Source organism: Microcebus murinus, chromosome 1 (genome assembly GCF_040939455.1).
Source record: "Microcebus murinus isolate Inina chromosome 1, M.murinus_Inina_mat1.0, whole genome shotgun sequence".
Taxonomy (NCBI): domain Eukaryota; kingdom Metazoa; phylum Chordata; class Mammalia; order Primates; family Cheirogaleidae; genus Microcebus; species Microcebus murinus.
The window spans coordinates 123,763,932-123,779,564 of record NC_134104.1 but is presented as its reverse complement, the minus strand read 5'-3'; the positions used below and the strand labels follow the sequence as shown (position 1 = coordinate 123,779,564).

At 41.8% G+C, this 15,633-nt stretch overlaps 1 protein-coding gene across 2 annotated transcripts in view; it reads right to left on the bottom strand.

The window, feature by feature from the left end:
• CPNE4 (copine 4) overlaps nucleotides 1-15,633 on the bottom strand; it is a 448,003-nt gene that overhangs the window by 133,386 nt on the left and 298,984 nt on the right. For both annotated transcript variants that reach the window (XM_012766878.2, XM_076005366.1), the window contains exon 4: nucleotides 1,037-1,108. In XM_012766878.2, coding sequence (XP_012622332.2) covers nucleotides 1,037-1,108 — 72 coding nt within the window. The remainder of the gene's footprint in view (nucleotides 1-1,036; nucleotides 1,109-15,633) is intronic.

Here is a 15,633-nt window from a genome sequence, read left to right as displayed (position 1 = left end):
CCTTCCTTCCTTCCTTCCTTCCTTCCTTCCTTCCTTCCTCCTCCTCCTCCTCCTCCTCCTCCTCCTCCTCCTTCTTCTCCTCCTTCTTTCTCCTCCTTCTTCTTCTTTCTCCATTCTCAAGTTAAAAAGAAATGTTCAAAGGAACTCAGGAGGTTTGCCTCCCTAGCAATACAGATTCTCCTGGCACCTTTTTCTACCTTTTCCCCCCTTCTCTTTTTAAGGAAAGAACCACTTTTTTCCCCCTTTGTCCATATAGCCAGGTTGGACCACTTTCTCTACCTTCCTTTAAGGCTCTAATATAAGATGTTAAAATTTCAAATACCATGAGTTCTATTTGAAAATTTAAGCTCTTTTTTTTAAAGAAATACTTCCAGCATTACTCAATAGAACATTCTCCAATGACAGAAATATTCTATACTCTGGACTATCCAATAGAGTAGCCACTAGCCATATGTAAATACTGAACACATGGTATGTGGCCAGTGTGACTAAGAAACTGAATATTTAATTTTAAATAGTTATATTGAAGTTTAAATAGTCACCTCTGGCCAGTGGCTACTGAATTAGACAGCACAGCTCTAAACTATTAAAGAGGAGGCTCTCCGGTCCTCAGGCAACAAACCAAGCTTGGACTAAATGTTATTAAAACAAAGTTTTAATTCTCAAAATAAATGAGACAGGGGTAGGTAGCTTTGATGATTTGAAAGCCCAAACAATTCTATATTCTCATTGTGCTCAATGACTCCATCTTTCTCTTCCACTAAAAACTATCTTGCAATTGCAGAAGTGCTTAGTAGAAATGAGTGACTTCAGTTTCAGATTCTTTTTCTTCCCCATTTTTCCTAAGGGTAGAAGGATCCAATTGTAATGTCAGGAAAGAGACAGAAGTAAAAAAAAAAAAGAGGTGACTTGGATAGTACAGCAATTATGGCATCAACTCCCAGTAGCCAGAGGGTCTGCTTCCCAAGTGACCAATTTGGACTAGCCAGCCCATCCCACACCTGGGCAGATGGCTGCTTAGGGAGCGCTCACTCACCGTGATGGAGGATTTCCCTGCTGTGTTCCCATGCTTCAGCAAGGATTTGGACAGCTTTCTCTGGGAAACAATCTGCATTAAAGGAAACAAAAGGTGAAGATACTAGTCATATATCTGCAGGTCTATTTAAAAAAAAATTCTTTACAAAATTCTGCACTCACAGTTCTACTTGAAATGATGACAATACCTATGCAATACCTATGTCCATTTATGTTCCAAGGCTTGTCCTTTGGTCTCTCCCTTTTTTCTTTCCTTTGATGGTATGTGATATAAGATAATTAGTGAGTGAGGAATTATAGATAATTCAGTCAATTAGGAGGTGACTTAATTGTTGCTGAAGAATTTATATCAAAAAATATAGATGGGATAATGTTGAACATGCATGTTAAAATAAAATAGATAAAGCTTCAGAATGATCTCAAATTAGCATTAAGCCTCCATGTAAAGTGTGGGATGAAGAGCAGTGAAAGAAAGGAACCCAAGGTCCAAATATGCAGCTTCTGTGTCTATAACCTCTACAGCTCTCTTTTTAATATATTGATCAGGAAGCTATAAAGTAAGCCATCAGGTAACTGATGCTCAGATGAGCCCACAGAAGTAATTGGGGTCCTCTTCACGATTGAGTGTCAGTACACACATGCAATGACAACTAAAATCATCGTCGTATTGAAAGCTATTCTTAGCAGAACCTGTCCTATTTCCTTTTGCCCCTCTTTCTTCTTTTTTTGAAGGAGAAGTTTGCCAAGGCATTGAAGCCCGGATGGGTAAGCCATGATTTCCTAAGGAGAATAAGGGTTTAAAAAATGTTTGTACCCCCATAATATTCTGTGGAAAAAAAGCCATGCTCATACTTTGTGAGAACAACATCACCCATTGTTGTAGGAAGTTTCTATTTAAGATAGTTCCCAATGATCCTGGCTTCCTGGTATTCATGCTCTTGTGTAATCCCCTCCCCTTGAGTGTGGGATGGACTTGCAACTTGCTACTAATGCATAGAATACCACAAAAGCGATGGGATATTAGGTCACAAAATGACTCACTCTCCCTCATTCTCTCTCTCTCTCTCTGAGCCTTTGCTCTGGAGGAAGGAGTTTTCATTGCTGCTATTATTGTTGCCATCATCATCATTATCATCCTCATAACCAGGTGATTATTTACAGAGATATTCTTCCCTCTTCAGATCATAGCAGACTAAACATTGGGATCCTTAAATCCATTTGGCCTAGGGAAGTTCTCTGGACTTTTTTGTATTTGGCATTAGCCTACTCTTGGTATTTTCATAACTCTAACACAGAGACAAAACATTATAAGAATTTCAAAGAATGGGTGTCTCCCTGACTTTCATGCTGATCTCCTTTGCTCTTTCTTTGAGTAATATATTTACAGTATTGTTACTTATTGCTGTGTAAAAAAATTACCCCAAAACTTGACAGCTTAAAAAACCAAATATTTATTATCTCACAGTTTCTGTGTGTTAGGAATCAGGGTATAGCTTCTCTGGGTTCCTTGGGTCAGGGTCTCTCACAAGCCAGCAGTCAAGGTGCAGTTATCTCAAGGATCGACTTAGGAGAAGATCTTTACCAAACTTATGCTCATGTCTGTTGGCTGGGGACATCAATCCCTTGCTGCGTGGGTGTCTCTATAGGGCTACTCACACCTGGTAGCTCCTATCTAAGGAGTACGTACTATGTGGCAGATGCTTTATTAATTCCACAGATATTTGTTTAGCCCCCACTGTGTGCTATACTTGGTGTTAGGCACTGAGAAGGGAGTCGTAAGCAAAATCAGACTCCATGTCTGACCTCATGGACCTTACAGTTCCTCTGCAGGGGTCTTTCAGCAAGGCAAGTGGGGTAGACACATAAATAAATGACAAAACAAGGTCACCTGTAAGCAGTAGCCAGGTTAACATATGACTAGAGAAAGGCGACATATCCACTTTCTCAAACAAATCTGGGTCTCACTAACCTTTTTGCCCATTGCCATTGTGTTTCATTCACATTGGTTCCCTACTCCCATGGGTTCAAGTGACCCCAATAGCCCTCTCGGCGCTGTAGTAACCCACTCGTGTTACTAGGTATTGGTCAACTGTCTTTACAGACTGTATCTTAGAAGATCCACTTTATCTTTATTTGAGGAATAGCAAGGGGGACTAAATCAGGAGAACCTGGATGGCCATAGTTCTCTTTCCTCACTCTTGTCTAGAAACACCAACATTTCCATTTGCAAGGTAGGAAGTGAATGCTACTATGTGCCAGCTCCTGCTTGCAGTGGCTAGGAAGATAAGCAATTTTCCAGGAAATATCCCTTCTTAAGAAATGGCCATTTGGGTATACAAGTGGCTAATCAAGCAGGCAACCATAAAACAAACTTGTTTTATGGCCTCCAGGCTTCCACCTCAGCTCCAAAGAATAAGTAATAATTAGAGTTTCAAATATTTCACTGTAATAGTGATGGACAAACACTGAGTTGCCATTGATGTTGCCATTCTTAGGACTGGTGGCCAGAAATAGCAGGGAAGCCCAGCTGGACTGGTGATCTATAGAGAAAAGCCTATTTGCGGCAAATCCCACTTATCATGCACACTTTGTTGCAGCTGTAGCAACTGCACCAGGTCAAAAATGCCTTAGGTCTTGTCAGAGGATGAGAAAGAGTGACAGGGACTCACCCTGGCTGTAGCTGACATTTGAGGCCAGCAAATAGCAAGCTCTGCCTGACATCAAGGCTAAAGGGGATGCACTTGTCAGAAGTCCTCTAATTTTATTCTTTTCACCCTGTAGTGGTGTCACAGCTGCAAACCTCAGTATTCAACAAAAGGGTGAAGTGCAGAAGAAGGAAATAAAAGTTGAAATACTCCTTTTAGCAAGGCTGGACCATAGAGACATTAGTACCATTACGTCCCTGATCCACATACAGATCTGGAAAGAAGCTCTTCCCTAGTGAAGTGGACAACAGCTTCTAACAGCTTGGGTCCTCATTTTTCAGGATAATGTTTCATCTAAATGAGTGAGAACAAAGCTAGGCAAATAAAAATCTTTTGGGCCAGTATTTCAGTAAGTGTACATTCAGCTAAACTTTCTTCCAAAGTCTTTCAAAATGGTCATTTTGGGAACTAGATAGTCATTTTTCATGAAATTGCTGTTACTGAAAATATATTCAGCATGTTTCTTTAATTGTTTTAAGACTGTTGCAACAATACATATTTATTGAACACTTTCTATGCGCGAGGCACTGTTCACAGGCTATAATGATAAGCAGAATCAGATTAAGAACATCTTTATAATACTTTCACAGTGAAATCTCTCTTAGCCTGAATGAGTAATCCCCAAAGCATGATTATAGAACTTTTATTCCTTAAAAGATAAGTACATATTATATGAAAAAGTATTTGTGTAAATGTTTGGAAATCACAGAATTTAAAAAAAGCTTAAGATCTTCACATCAGGACACTAAGAGAGCTTTGGTTGTGAATCCCATGTTATCAGCATTCCTTACATGCGTTTGCCTCCAGAACCCTTTTGTCAAAGGTATGTCTAGTGTTCTGCAAAGTGCTAGTACAATTACTAAGACCACCATTACAGAGAACTAAAGTTTCCTGGTCACTCATTGTAGCAGACAGAGGAAACCTGCCCAGAACTGCTCAAACCTTCCTCTTGCAGACAGGTAGGGCTTCCAACAGCTACATCAGGCATCTTTTTGCCTAAAGGTTTTAGGCAAAGGTATCCATGCTTGCCGTCCACAGGTGCAGCGAGCTGGAAGTGAGGGAATTAACACCTCTTACAACCAGATCTCAGTCAATGACTGATGGGCTTGGGTGCACAAATACTGCAGCTCCTTTGCCTGGGTAGTGAAGGGTGACTCTGAGGTATTTGTTCTATACAGGGCCCTGAATTTTTCTAGTGAGTTGAAGCTCCAGTTGTTTGCAGTGGTGGTTTATTAGATAATACACCATTTATTTTATTGGCTGCTCGCTCTTTACCATCTCACTTCTCTGTTCCTGTCCTGCTGCTTCCTTCACTTCATAGGTTATCTACTTACCCTCCATTGTTTGTTTCTGGGGGAACACAACCAAGACATTTACTCTGTGTCAGATAATATGAAAAGCATGTCACACAAGTTATCTCATTTCTTGTCATTTAATGGTCAAACTCTCTCTTGTCCCCAAGCCATTGGGATGAAAGAACTGAGGCTTGGAGAAATCAAGGAATTTGTCTAAAATCACATAGTGTTATGGATAGAATTGTGTCCCCCCAAAATTCATATGTGGAAGCCTTAACCCCCAAGGTGACTGTATTTGGAGACGGAGCCTTTAAGAAGATAATTAAGGTTAAATAAGGTCATATGGGTGGGCCCTAATCTGATAGGTCTCGTGTCCTTATAAGAAGAGGAAGAGACACTGTATCACATGCACACCCGTTCACATTTATTCTCTCCCTCACTCCCGCCTCTCCCCCTACTCTCTCCCTCCCTCCTTTCCACATCCTTGCAATAGTGAATTGTGCTGCCATAAACATTCGAATGCAGATATCTTTATTATAGAATGTCTTTTGGTCTTTTGCATAGATGCCTAATAGTGCTATTGCTGGATCGAATGGTATTTCTGTTTTTAGCTGTTTGAGTTATCTCCAAATTCTTTTCCACAGAGGTTGCACTAATTTTCAGTCCCACCAGCAGTGTAAGAGTGTTCCTATCTCTCCACACCCTCACCAGCATTTGTTGTTTTGGGACTTTTTGATAGAGGCTAATCTCACTGGAGTTAGGTGATATCTCATTGTGGTTTTGATTTGCATTTCTCTAATGATTAGAGATGTTGAACTTTTTAAAAATATATTTGCTGGCCATTATTCTGTCTTCTTTTGAAAAGTTTCTGTTCATGTCCTTTGCCCATTGATTGATGGGGTTGTTTGATCTTTTTCTTGTTGATTTTTTTAAGTTCTAGATATATTCTTGTTATCAGCCCTTTATCAGGTGTGTACTGATTTGGACTTTCATTAAGTGGTAGGAACTAAGGAAGGCACGATGCTGAAGCTTTCTCAGCCATTCTGGGGAGAGGATGGGTGATGTGCATGTGTATATACATTTTATGTAAATTCAGTACTGTCCTCAGCTCCCCAGTAGAGACCTACAAAAGGACAGAGGATGATTCAGAACAGGAGCAATAGGTAATCTATTGATTTGGGCTTCCTGTCTTAAGCTCTCTTATTTAGCAGGGCTCTAATTACTTCAAGAGTAATTACAGGCCTTTACCCTTTCTCTGACTTCATTAGCAAGGGATGCAGTGAAGGAAGAGTTTCAGAGAGAGATTTATGGACAGCTTGTGTATTAATTATCCATCTTTGCCTCATCTCTTGGGTGAGGCCCCATCATCATCACAAATGACCCAGCTCAGTTATTAGTCAGAGGTCACCTCTACCGCCCACCCCCCACCCCCCAATTCCAGCCATACCATGTGACAGTCAGGAGAAAGAGGAAAGGGCCGCATCTCCACACAGCCCAATGTCCAGGCCAGAGCATTTTGTCAGCTCAATGGTATCTGTTCAACTGCTACCTTTGGTGGGTGTGATTTGTCTTCTGTGAGGCTGGCAACCCAATATTAGCAGTCCATAAGACAGAGGAGGATTGGGGGAAATCGTTGACCATTTTTAAGTGAAAGATGCAAACTCCAGCTTTGAGGTTCTGCACTAAGACTACGAATTTTTATTATTACCAGTTAACAGGTAAAAGGACCACAGGCTCAAAGATAATTAAGGTCACACAACTATTAAAAGGTCATAATAAACGCTTTTTTGAGAGCACTGATTATGTGACAGCTACTGCTCTAAAGTGCCTTAAAGGCATTGATTCATTTAATTCTCATGACAGCCCTATGATGTATTATCATATGCCCATGTGTGTATGAGAAAATTGAGGTGTAGAAACTGTACTATTTTGCTAGGGCTGCCATAACAAATTACCACAGACTTTGTGATTTAAAACAACAGAAATGTACTCTCTTCTGGATCTGGAGGGCAAATGTCTGAAATCCAGGTGTTGGCAGGGCCACGCTCTCTCCAGGGGCTCCTGAGGAGATTCTGCACCTTGTCCGTTCCAGCTTCTGTGATTCTTCAGCCTGTGGCTGCCTCACTCCACCTGCCTCTTCACATAGCCCTGTTCTGTGTCTCTCTTCTGTGTGTCTCTTATAAAGATACTTGTCACTGGATTTAGGGACCACCTGGCAAATCTGGTTAATCCAGGATGATCTTGTCATCTTGAGATCTTTCACTTAATTGGATCTGCAAAACTCTTTTTCCAAATAAGGTCAGTCATAATCACAGGATTTAGGATTCAGGACATGAGTGTATCTTTTTGCGGAGGAGGGGGGCCAACATTTAGCTCATTAGAGAAAGGGTAAGAAACTTGCTCAAGGTTCCACAGCCAGTAAGTGGCAGAGCTGGGATATGAATCCGAGACAGTGCAGTTTCAGAGCCCATGCCCCTAACTGCTTGACTCTGCTCGGTTCAGGCCCTGGGCTAAAGCTTACCAGATATGCAAAGTGATTCACACTCACTTTTTGTTCTGAAGGACCTTATGGTGGCAGGGAAGTCCCCCCTCACTTAGACCACTGCAAGGGCCACTTAACTAGCCCACAGCTTCACTCTTGCTATATAATATAGGGCAAGATTCACACACAAGGCTCTGAATGCTAGCCGTTGGTGTGGGATCTTGGGCAGGTTAACCTCTCTGAGCCTCGGTTTCCTCATCTGTGAAATGATAATATTTTCTACCCCACAGGTTTATCATGCACATAAAAACATTAACAAAATCCCAGCATCCGGCATACACAGATGCCTAGGAAGTGCTACTTTCCTCCTCTTTTCTCTCCCATCCAATCAGTCCCCACACAGAGATAAGTATAATCACCTGTTGGCTTAGACTAGGGTTCTGGCAGTAGAAAGGGAGACAAGTGTGGATATTACAGATATTTAAGACACTGAGTTGACGGGGTTTCATGACTGATTGATGGCCTAGATCAGGGGTCCTCAAACTACGGCCAGCAGGCCACAAGCGGCCCACCGAGGACATTTACCTGGCCCGCCAGGTGTTTTTGCCGCCGCCGCTGCCTGTCCTGCTTAGCAGCCGACTTGTCCCGGGCCCACAGTGCGCATGTGTGGAATGTGCACTGCACTCTCCAACGGCCCTCCAATGGTCTGAGGGACAGTGAACTGGCCCCATGTTTAAAAAGTTTGAGGACCACTGGCCTAGATCATAGCTCCCCCACCACCACTTGAAAACAGTGTGCACCTCAGTGAGTTACTTCAAGGTTCAGGTGCTCAGCAGCAAAATGAGACAATAATGGCACTTACCCTTCGTGGGTTTTGTGAGGATTAAATGTGATAATTGGTTGAAAGCTTTCAGCATAGGGTCTGGCAGTGTATAAGAACACTTGCTCTTCCCTCTGCCTGGGACACTTTTCTGAATGTCTTTATCATGATTCATGACCACACTGTCACACTTTATTCTGGACTCTGCTTAGGGCTTCCCTGACATTCCTATCTAAATTAGCACCCACCCTCTTCCCAACACTCTCTACTTCTTATTCCATTTGTGTCTTCTTTTATAGGATTATTATTATCTGCTATTATATTACATACAGGTAAGTTCCATGAGGCAGGGCTTTGCCCCCTTTGTTTATGGCTGAATCCTCAGTACCTAGAAGATTTTCTGGCATACAGTAAATGCTCAACAAATCAATGAAAGAATATATACATATTTATTTGAATAAATTTATGTTTGTTAGCTTTTTATTATTGCTAGCATTAAAGAGATGCATTATTCATTGAATGAATGAATGAATACATACCTGTTATTTTCATATTATTATTATGCTTAACTGATACATGAGCTATAGATACATGCCAATGGGAAAGATAGGGCCTAAATACTATAAGTTGCTTAGACCCTTTGATCCAGGAATATTTCAGCTAAACACCCAAAACTAGGGTATCTATTTCCAGATAGATGTCACAGGTCTGCCTGAGCTAAGAGAAGACGACTTTGGATATAGGAGTCAATTTATCAACTTGTAGGGAAGGATGTTCCCTTTTTGACTTCTGTGAACAGCTTTATGGTGACAGCATTTAGAAGGAATTGCTACTCCACTTTTTCAAATTTGCAAAGGGTTATGGGAATTGAACGCAGTTTGGTAGGCAGTGTGGTATAATAACAAGGCAGGTATTGAAATCAGAACAACTTAGGTTTGAATTTTTGCTCTGCAACTTACTGTCGGCGTGATCTTCGGTGAGTTAGTTGAGTTCTCAGAGCCTAATTCTCAATCTATCAAGTGGAGTTGACACTGGCCTCACATCACACAATACCTGGGACACAACAAGACCTCCTAAAAATCAGGATCCTCCCTTCCACTGACCGCTTTGAAGGAAGTCAGTGGGAAGACCTGGGAGAATTCATAAAGGGATACAGATCTTTTTCTTGTTATATATGAAACCAAAACCTGGAGGAAACACAGCCTAGGGGTAAGAGAAGAGTAATTTAGTACTCCGACGAAATCAAAAGGCCTGTTGTTGAATCTTTGCTCTGCCATGTAGGAGGCAAGTAGTCTTGTCCCGGTGATGAGGATGATGATATTGTTGATAGCACCAAGCTCACGAATGCCTAGCCCATGATCAGCTCTTAGTAGATATTAGCTATGAAAATGATTTATTATCACCAAGTGACCATAAAATATATTATCCCAATTGTGACACTTTTGAAAGGGAAAGAGGACAGTGTTAATAACTAAGCCACAACAATAGGTGTAAACTGGGCTGACCTGGGCAAAGGGAGTCATGGGTTGCCCTATTCTCAGAATTCCTGATATGTAAGAGTGAATTCCCCTTAGAGAGTATTTAAGCAGCGGCCAGGACTATCAGAGAGCAGTACAGAGATGCCTGCACTGGTCTGGCTGATCTCAGCATTGCTTCTGTCTTCTTCCCAATTCCAAGCCTTTCTGATTCCACTGGGGCCCTGTCAGCAAGTTAACTATAAACCCAGTTTTCCTGGCTTGCATCTCACTGGGGAGAGAGAGGTTTGGAGGATACATGCTCCTTTGTTTCTGTGAACTGGCTTGGGGATGTGTGCTGACCTGAGCCTCCTGGTGGGCAGATGCTAAGAGTGAGTGAAGCAGCAGCAGTGAGTCAGCTCACTCTGGGCCTCACCTGGAGCTGGGGCGCAGGTGTGTGCACCTGTGCTGACCTGTGCTGGTGCACACAGCAGCCCCAAAGGCACAAATTCCATCCAAACAAAGTTAATTAATTCATACCCGGCCTCATTTTGTCCTCCAATCTGAAACCAAGGCTCTTGGGGATGATTTTGTAAACCAAGCAGTTATTGTGTTTCTCCCCCTAAAGTTGATTAGGTTAATTCACAGTAAAAATATTCTCTTCCCAAATAAGGCTTGAACTGGAGATTAGGCTTTGGGAGAATCTCAGAACCTCTTTGCAGTGCCAGGGATGCTCCCTTAACTTATTTGTTATTGGTGCTCCAAGCCCTCCAGGGCCTCTTCTGTAATCAAAAATGATATTACAAAAGATCAGAATCTGATTAGCCTGCCCAACTTGCCTCCCTGTGGACAAAGGGGTGGAGACAAACATCTGCAAATTGATCTCTCAAAACAGGAAGCACAGCCTCAGCAGGTACCTCACCCAAAAGGATTTCTCATGAATTTCCCAAATTAGAATTCTTTACAAGTGTTAAAGTTCTTCAAAAGTTTAAGGATTTATACAGTGCTTATGTATTTTGCTTTTTTGAAGTCAGCATACAGGCCTTCCTATGATGTTTTCACTAACATTTACTATAATTTTTTTCTGATTAGAGTTGTGATATATGGTTGTTTTTTTTTAGAAAATATAAAAAACACAGATGTGACACTACAAATCACCCATAATCCCACAACCTAGATGTCATCACTGTTAACATTTAAAAATATATCTTTCCGGGCCCTTGGCCTGTGAAGAAATGGGGACTTTAACGGTTAGCATCATATTTTTAATCCCCTGTTGGGAGAGTTTAGTTTTCTTATGGTCACGTTTGATATTCAGAAAAGTTTATGATAATCAGTAACTAACTTTTAAAAGTAGCCTAAACCAAAAAAAAAAAAAAATTCAGAAATCTTCAAAAATTTTAAAATAATTGTAGTAAACTTTATAAATGCTTCAAGAAACTTATTCTTGGTAAATAAAAGTATTTGGTAGAGAGTTAGTTTGGGGACTAATATATTATTTGGTGAATTGGCTTTTTGGTTATTAGACTTCAGAATATCAGCCATTTGTCATATTGACTATTCAGCATATGGTGCTATAGTGTCTCATGCTTCAGGACTAGGACAAGGACAGGACATTTTTATCAAAGGCTCCGAGGATGCTGATCATTGAGAAGGTGCAGCAAGATGGCATGTGCAGGGGAAAGGCAAGGACTGAGGGATGGGCAGGGCATGTGTAAACATCATGCAGGCAGGGATGCCAGGTTGGATTTACAGCCAGCCATTCTGAGCTGGGTGGAAGTGGGGTTGGAATGAAAGCTACCTGGGAACAATAGAATTGGGAGCTGTGGCAGAGGTCCTGGCAGCTGCCTTCAGACCCAGGTGGCATATGTGGTTCCTTGTATGGCTGGGCAGGTCCAGGGCACACTGGTGGGGTGGTCTGGGTGCCCTGCACCAGCCTGGATTAAAGGGTTAGGACTAGGGCAAGCATCTATAGCTGCTTTTCAGCACTGACATATTAGTCCTTGCACATTTTTATATAGTTCCAAACATCTTAGCCTCCCCCTCTGCACCAATAAGGAGCTAGGAGAGGTCATATTATTGTTAGTGTATATGGAACAGGGCCTGTAAACACAATCCCATTTTAATTGCCACTAAGCATATGTTTTAAAAACTATCTTTGAAATTAAATAGAAAAAAAGAGTTGCTTTCCTGGGGTGTACTAAGGTAGGATGATACCATCTGTGACTGAATGACATCTATGACTTAGCATGTGGGGAAAACCTCATGCTAAGACATAGATAAGATGAGAAGGGGTGGGGTTGGGAGGCCAGAGAGCATCCTGGAAAGGGACAAGAATGCAGGAAGGCATGTTGGATTTAAGAAACAAGGGGAAAGGAAAGAATTGAATGAGAATCACTGACTATTAAAACTGGAAAGAACTTAGAGGTGAATCAATCCAGAATCTCCCCTCTATAGACAAGGTTACCACATCATGGAGAGGTGAATCAAAGCACTAAAGGTCATACTGAGAGTTGGTGGCAGATCCAATACATAGGACTCCTGACTCCTGTCCAGGACACTAAAGGAGATTTAAAGGTATAAAAGGAGGACTCCAGAGAAAGCAGAGGGATTTTCCTAGGGTCTGAATTTATGATTACTTTATGATTACTGACAAAGACAGCATAGAAAAAGGCAAGAATTAATTTTATTCTCCTTTTAAAGCTTGGGGCTTATTCACCCACAACCACTTTACTTAAACCCCACCTGCCTATGAGCAAAACAGATGGTCAGCAGTAAAAAGCAGAACTACTTCCTGAGATTTCTTAGCTAGTACATGGGAGCTGAGATGATGTGATCACTCATGGCATCATTCATCACTCATGTGGCTTCTGTTTGCAGTAATTCTGCAAAGTTAGGGAAAACTTTTAATATGAGAAGCAGAAGGAAAATGAATTGCCACTGTAATATGTAAATTTGATTTCCTTGGGCCATCAATTTTATGCCATGAGCATATTAGATGTTGTACAATAAAATGCTAACCTGTGCAATCTTGCTGAGGACATTACAGTGAGTTTGAATAACACCCTCAGCATCACCATATACCCAGTGTCCACCAATCAGAGCCATCCCAACCCTAGAGCAAATTCCCATTGATCAACAGCTTGTGGTCTGGTCATCCTTTCAGGGGCTACTGTGGCTGAAATAACCCTAACATTCATCTGTATTAGGAAAGAAATCAATAATCTGGACAATAGGTCCATTTAACTGCACTTAGTGGATGGGAGAAACAAACTCTGGCAATCAATATCTTCACCAAGAACATGGACTTCAAGCTGTGCACATGGTCCTTTGTAGGACTATACATTTATAAAGAAATTTTTTTTGCTCTAGATATTTTCCTTATCTTCTTTAATTTCTTCAGATAATTGCCCAAACTTCCTTTTATAACTAAAACTATTGATATGGTGTCCCAGACTCATTAGCATTCCCCCATGTAAGATGCCTGGGCAGAGGCTCTCAAAATGTGATCTTTGAATCAGCAGAATTGGTATCACCTGGGAACTCAGAAATGCAAATTACTAGATCTCTCCCTAGACCTTCTGAATCAGAAACTCTGGGAGTAGGGCTCAGCAATTTGTATTTTAACAAGCCTCCAGGTGATTCTGATGCACACTCAAGTTCAAGAACTGCTGCTCTGAGGGAAGATGGTGCATTATAGCTTTCTCATGAATAAGGGTCAGAGGCATCCTAAACAGCCTAGGACTCCTTCAAAGGGTCACTGATTTCACTGCTCCACTTATGAAGACAGAATATAGGAAGTTCTTGGTTTTAACAGATGTCCTCTGAACTGTGGGGGAAGAAATACACTAACCTACAGCCATACAGCAATGAAGAGAAGAGGACTTCACATGGTTGTAATAGTCCTTCAAGCCATGGAGAAGAGAAAATGCCTGCAGGCAGAGCAATGATGAAACCCAGAGGCAACCACAGGATTTGGATAATGGGTTTGTTCAATGTGCTTGTGAGTGAAAGGAAGGCCGAGAGGGTGTACCTTCTGGGTGCTGAGTTTGTAAGACTCTTGTTTTGAGAGGCTGACACTTACACTGGCACTTTCTAAGAAGCCATATTATATTTAAAGTAAATTCAGCATGCAACCTAAAGGGAAGATGACCAAGGCTATTTGCAAGAGGATTCCTAGAGCCTCTGTCAGCTCTATGTTAGGCAAATAAATGAATGTAACAAGAAACAAAACAAAACACCAAAAAACTAGCAAGGTGAATTCCAACTTGGCTCTGCATTAATAGATGTTACTTTATTATTTATATTCATTCATAACAAGCTATTAGAATAGATGGAAAAGGTCACAAAGGGCTTTGGAGCTAAACAGATCTGCGTTCAAGTCCCAGTTGTGCCACTTACTAGCTGTGTCTGATGTTGGATAATTTACCTAGCTTTCCTCAGGCTCAGTTTCCTCAGCTGTTATATGGCAGTAATAGTAGGGCCTACTTCCCAGATATTGTGCTGATTAAATTGAATGAGGCATAGCAACTGTCTAGCCCAGTGCCTGGTAAATAAAAGTGCCGGGGGAAAGTTACTCATTATATTTATTCTTTTTCTTATTCATGCCTCAGTGTCCACTGTCTTGGGTTGATGAAGAAGTGGGAAAATATGGGGACAAACGAATGAGTTAATCAGCAGGGAAAGAGCAAATGAAGGCATCACATTAAAGGTCAGCTTGCTGTTCTAGGTAGCGAGGGACCACATCTCTCCTTGGCATATGCTCTATTGGGTATAGCAGGAGAGAGGCTTAGCTTCTTGTCTCCCTCCAGGCAACAGCAATCTAAAGAAGGTCTCCAAGCTCACCCAGAAGGAGAACACAGCTTCCTGAGCACCCCGTGTCCTGTGATTCGCCCCCTTCATCCATCTGCCAAGAACATACAATTCTGCCTTGAGTCCTCCAAGGACCTGAGCCTTCATTTTCTTTATTTGGCATCCTTGCTCAGTGCAAAGTCACTTGCTGTGCTTGTACTCAACTTCATGGCCTATGCCAGTTTCTAGCATGCTGAGGGCTGCTATTTTCCTTTCCTAAAGGCCAAATGTCCTGCTGTTGCACAAGGCAGAGTAAGAATGTGGCAAACTCAGATGGACAGCTGAGTACCCATAGAAGATTTCAAGAGACAGGCTCTGAATATGTGACTTCCTGCATAGCCTTTGGGAAGGCACTTTATCTCTCCTTTGGGGCTTTAGCTGTGGCAAGAGAGGTATTGAAAAACCTACCCCGAATTATTTCAGAGATCTGATTTAATACATTTTTACTTAAAAACAGTATGAGAAGAGTAAATACACATGTGCATGTGTGCACACACACACACAACACTATAAATCCTCTGACCATCCTTTGACAAACTTGAAGCAATACAAATTCAGTTTTACAAATTGCCCAGGATGTGGTGCTCCCTTATAATGTTTTCACCCTCTATATTCCCATCTTCACTCTGAAAACAATGCTGGTCCCTACAGGTGTCCTCTCTTCCCACAGTTTCCTAGGTTCTGGTCACATTAGTAACAGCTTCCCCATCCCGAGTGCTCCGCCCATGCCAGGGACACTGCTGCGTACTTCACATGCATTGTCCCACTGAGCCTCACGATATTTCTTGAGGTTGGCACTATTATCATCCCCATTTTGCAAATGAAGAAACTGAGGCTTAGACGGCTACAGGAATTTGCCTCTGGACAAATGGCTTGAGAGCAGCTGAGCTGGGATTTGACCCCAGACCGCCAGGGTCCGTGGCGTGTACACTTGAGTGTTACGGAACAGTGACTCAGACCCAACCCTGCCATTCCCTGGGCTGCTCAGCCT